Genomic DNA, 5,818 nt, shown 5'->3' with positions numbered 1-5,818 from the left:
AAGCGAGAGCAGGTAAAATCGAGTCTTCAACAGGCATTGCATTCCTGTTCTTTTTTTTATTGTATATTGTCTGGTTGGACATTGTGTATGCATATATATATATATACGGATAGAAGGTCAGACTCCTGTGGTGTTACGAAACGTCGAAATTAAATAACAGAGAAGTAGTTATATCCGTATATACCTTGTGTTGTGTTTTGTTATGAATAGTTAAACCGTGCTTCTAGGTGTCATTTAAAGAATTGATAAGATTCAGTGTTTGACAATTCGCTTGGTGGAAGTCTGACAGAAATGATTCCAGATGGCGTAAATGGGAGGATAAGTAAACCCAATACTTGAAATTTAATTTATAGCGATAAGGAATTTAATCTAAAATTATATATACATTATTTTGCGATACGAACATTAATTTAAAACGATATGTAAATTATTTAAAAGGGAAATGCATTTAGTATGTGTGTTTAAGTGGCAACAAATGCGTCCACGTGTTAATAAAGATATAAATGAGCAGTCAAAATGATATTATGCGTGAAATAGTTTTATATAAGGTCCGCTTCCACCGAAGATATAAACTGCTACAATTTTTCATATACTCTACATACAGTGTCACATCGCAGTTGGGCGTGATCTGATCAGAGAAACTGATTGATTGATATTTAGAAGTAGACGCTCATCATGAAGGTTTATATTGTACCCATCTTGTTTGTTCTAATAGATACGGCATCAGGTAAATATGTTTATGTAAACCAACGCGGATTCGTTACCGTGTCTCGTTTGGCATACCGTAGAGTGTAGTGGGTATTTGTAGTAATATCGTGACACGTATTATCATGCATAAATGCGCACTGCGAACCGAACAGTTGTTGGTACATCTATTACATTTTACTAACTTGATGCCCATGAATATAACCCGTAAACTATATATATAGTATCGATTTATTGTAAAAGTTACATGAAATGAAATGTGGTTTAATGGCATGTCAGCACCAACCGGGATATATATTGCGCAAACATATGGTGATTTTATTGAGACAGGCTAAATTATATCACAGAACAAAATATATGCATAAATAAAAAAATAACACAGTATTAATGTCATATATTAATGTATTGGGTCCACTTCTTTTCCTTATATATATCAATGACATTACTGAAAATATCAATTCTAATATACGTTTATTTGCAGACGATACGTCGTTATTCTCTAGAAAACAATTCCAAACCTCTTTTGAATTAAATTTTAACAATGTAAGAATTAAGGAATCGATATACCACAAACACCTTGGTCTTATTTTACAAAGTAATTGTCAGTGGGATAACCATATTGAATATGTAATATCTAAAGTCAAACGCTCTATTGACTGTCTCCGTGGCTTAAAATATCGTATTTCGCGTAAGTCTTTAGAGATTATTTACAATACATTTATTTTGCCCTTATTCGACTACGCTGACGTGGTTTTGGGACAACTGTAACAAATTTGAGTCATTAAAATTAGAAAATCTCCATCTAGATGCACTGAGAACGATAACAGGTCTTGTTCGAGGCACTTCCCATAATGTAATTTACTATGAATCCGGATGTAACCCACTATCAACAAGACGTTTAAGGCACAGGCTTATCCTTATGTATAAAATGGTTAATAAATTGGTTCCCCCTTTCTTAAGTCTTTTAGTACCACCTAAAATCTCTGAAGTAAATCCTTACCCTGTTCGTAATAACAGTAAATTAAAAAATATATCTTCTAACACTAATTACTATAAAATCTCATTTTTACCTTCAACAGTTGACCTTTGGAACAGCCTTTCTTACAATACGCAAAACGCCTCCACTATTCAAAATTTCAAAATTTAGATAAGTGTGAACGATCATAAAACACCTAAATATTATTACTATGGAGAACGTAAATTTCAGATTATACATTCCAGACTTCGTTATTGTAAAAGTGCTCTAAACTTCCATAGATTTTTAATGCATATTTCACAAAATCCGACATGCAGATGTGGACATACTCAAGAAGACAGCGACCATTATTTTTTGCACTGCCCAAATTATTTGTCTCGGCGTATATCAACATTAAATACCCTCCCATTTAAATCCATACATACAAAAGCGTTCCTATATGGCGATCCCAACGAAAGTAACTTGTACAACGAAATGATTTTTAGTAAAGTTCACAAGTATTTAAGACTAACCAAGCGCTTTGAATAGAATGGCAGGCGACGGCGATTAATGTTGAATAATGGTGACGATGGTGATGACCATGAAGATGATTTATTTATTTATATGTTTATTTATTTATATATTTATTTATTTATTTATAAAAATGTAAGATATAATACCTTTGAAATTTGTACATTTTAGTAATGTTATTGAATTTTACAATTTACATGGAGATGAATTTATATAAGCTATGGCTTGTTTTCAGATCCACAATATGAGTATTGTAAATAATCATGAAATAATAGAAATAAAATATTGTTTAAATCATATATTTCGATATTTTGCATAAAAGAAAGTCCATGTACTCCGTGGTGCAAAGGGTCATTGTTTTATCACAGAAGACGGTTTTTTTTAACGGCAGCGGACGTGGCCAGTTTGGAACGTTTATTCGGAAACAAATAGTAATTCATATTTATACTATCGGGTATTTCTAGAAGGGTGCCCCTCGTAAATGGTGCATAAAATGTCGGGCTTAGCATTTTTTACTCTGGTTGGACTAAATAGACTATTGTTTTGAAGGGTTAATATTTGCCCCAGTTATTATATTTTCATACAAGTCTCCCCATTGGACGTAATATGCCATTCGTGGTCACATCAAACGAATTTACATTGTAACCGGAATTGACGTCACTTTTTAATAGACTGGAAGAAGGTGCTTTGCAAATACCATCTGCTTCAATATAAGGAAATACAGATACGAAAACAAAAAGAATTGCCTAAAATAGATTGGGGGTAGTCTTCTTCCCATTATAGACGGATTGGAAGCGAATCTTTGATGGATAAACTAGTTTTAATCCAAATACATTTACAAATCGCACAGTCTGTACGAGGAATTGGTGTTATTACGATAATTGAAAGTATGTAATGAAAATGATTAAATGGAACTTTCTTCACACTTGTTTCAGGTGACTGGAATGTGGCTCGCAATAAACCAACGACTCTCAGTTCAGTCCAATGGGACGGTATTTCCTCTAGAGCGGTAGATGGCAATGTTAATCCTGACTATAACCAGGGGGAGAGTTGTGCGCACTCTGATGAAACACTGGGACCGGAAAATAAATGGTTGTGTGTTGATCTAGAGGAGAGTTTTTTTATCAGAAACATTAAAATATTTAACAGAAATGGTATGTAAAAATAAACCTTTCTGACGGCCCATTCAAGTTGTTCATAATGAGGAATCCTATAAACATGCAGAATCCTTTATCAGTTTATGCAGGGATATTTAGAAGCCTAATTATCCGCTTTTTTACGCCTTTTGAGATTAAGGTAGCACCTATTGCCCGTGTCACCGAAAACTGTATTTCAATATGAGATTGTTCGGCTAGTCAAACGAAGAATCCCTCAGGATTTGTGAATCTTGTATTTCAAGGAGGTAATACCCTGCAAACGAAATCTTGTAAATGTCATACATATTGATTTTCCATGGAAATAGACTATCGCTCAATTAATAGTTTGGCGAAAGCAAGCGGAATTGCTTTGGTCGCTGAATTTTTTTAAAAAATATTTGTCGTTTCAGTAAAGAGTAACCTTAAATGTCATTATCTAATTTAGGTAACCGTAAATTTATATTTTCATTTCCTTATCAGCTTATGAAAGCCGACTGGATGGGTTTGAGATTAGGTTGAGTTCTAGTGGTGGGTGTGATAGTGCCGGATTTACATCAGCTACGCAATGCTATAAAGACGACAAAACATCACCAGGAAAGCCAGTGTATACCATAGAGAGATGTAATGTAGAAGGTGTACCATCATTTGCTGGCAGATATGTATTTATATCCGTTGGAAAAAATCACAACTCTCAACCTGCAATATTGACCATATGTGAATTACAAATATTTACAGGTAAAAATAATAATCAATTGCTCAATATTGTTAACCATACCTGGACCTAAAGATATCTGTAGGCCATATATTATGGTACATAGACACAACCCAGATTACGTCTAATTTGGCTGATGTTAGGGTTTTAAATATAGAGACATTTGTATGTTGGGAATTCCTATAATTTGGAGTATGAAATTTGAAGGACACATTGCTATCTATTATAAATAAACCATACAACGCGACACTTTAGGTTAATTTTTGTATTAATTTCTGTGCGATTCACTAAATAGAATTAATATGTGATTATCTTTTACCCCTTAGAAAATTGTCCTGTTGGCTATTACGGTACCAACTGTCAAATTAGTTGTCCACAAAATTGCCTCAACAAGGAATGTGAGAAAGTTAGAGGAGGTTGTTCGAAGGGTTGTTTGGATGGTTACTATGGCGATTACTGCGAGTCGTCATGCAACATCCTGTGTATCACCAATTGTAAGGATAATAAGTGTGATTGGAAAACAGGGATATGTAAGGGATGTGAAGATGGTTTCTATGGGGAATCCTGTAATTACCCGTGTTCTACGTGTAAAGATTCATGTCGACAATCAGATGGCATTTGTTTGACTGGTTGCACACCGGGATATTGGGGAATTAATGGTATGTGTCTTCACGAATGCCCCGAGTCCTGTGGTACAAATGGCTGTAAAATGAATAATGTTACCTGTAACGATGAGTTGGCCAAGGCATTAAACTGATAACATTGCCCAGGTAGGAATACTAGATATCGATATTAATTACGCCAATTTAGACTAGAATATACCCGGTTCGAAGAGAAGAATTCTCGGGAACTGACACGTATGTATAGTCGCTGGGGTTGGACGATAATCAACATTGACAGTAGTTGTCATCGAATACGAGTAAACTGAAATGTCGTTTTCGTAGCAAAATCCTCCTCGAATTGAAAATAAAAACCAAAATAAATACGAAATAACACTTTATGTAAGTAGAACATGTCCAGGGTAGAGTATCAGTCTTCGTATTTAATAATAATATTTTTTGTTTTATTTTCAGACAATAAAAAAAAGACCTGATATGAATATCAATTAAATATACTAAGCAATTTCTAATACCCAGCCTTTTAGCAGTTTTCATTCACACTTTTCACCAAATTCCTTTACATCGCAAAGGATAGATTCATTTTGAATATTGCCTTTTCTCTGTGCTACCCATAGTGTATTATATATTGTATTCAAATTATTCTTGTGTATAATATATTTGCTTCAATTTTAAAATTAGTTTAATATTATCTATATATAAACTTTAATCTATCTTGTTTACCTTGAAATTTACTGTGTTATTTATTAAAAACTTTATCTAATTTAGTTAGAAACTTACTCTTATTTCACTGGGAATACAATTTGTAAATTGGATTTGTTATTATTTTTGGGATATCTATCTAGGATATAAAATATAGTATCATCGATGGCGAAAAATGAAATGCATTGCAGTTTACCTTCCAACTGCTTTGCACCGATGGGGTAAATGAAGACAGGTATATGTTATGCAATGTGCTATGAGGGAAATTTCGCCCGGACAGCGGGGTTGCGGCATAATCCTATTTTGAATTCCACCTGTTCAGGGATTGTACATGGGATCTCGGGTTTTCATCTCATTCAAACTATGCCAGGCCCTGTAGAATATACAAAAGGAAATGTGTTTTTATGGCATGCCAGCACCAACCGGGCTATATTGCATCAAACATATGGTGATTATTTCG

At 33.9% G+C, this 5,818-nt stretch overlaps 1 protein-coding gene across 1 annotated transcript; it reads left to right on the top strand.

Annotated features, from left to right (window-relative positions):
* Positions 1 to 3,095: 3,095 nt before the first annotated feature.
* LOC126820628 (multiple epidermal growth factor-like domains protein 10) lies at positions 3,096 to 5,259 on the top strand (the record flags this gene model as incomplete). The annotated part of the gene is made up of 4 exons (XM_050548714.1): positions 3,096 to 3,345; positions 3,808 to 4,062; positions 4,366 to 4,809; positions 5,113 to 5,259. Coding segments are annotated over 3 exons (936 nt in total), but the record flags the coding sequence as incomplete, so codon positions are not given.
* Between the last annotated feature and the right edge of the window lie 559 nt (positions 5,260 to 5,818).

Source organism: Patella vulgata, chromosome 5 (genome assembly GCF_932274485.2).
Source record: "Patella vulgata chromosome 5, xgPatVulg1.2, whole genome shotgun sequence".
Lineage (NCBI taxonomy): Eukaryota > Metazoa > Mollusca > Gastropoda > Patellidae > Patella > Patella vulgata.
This window is presented reverse-complemented; position numbering and strand designations above follow the sequence as displayed.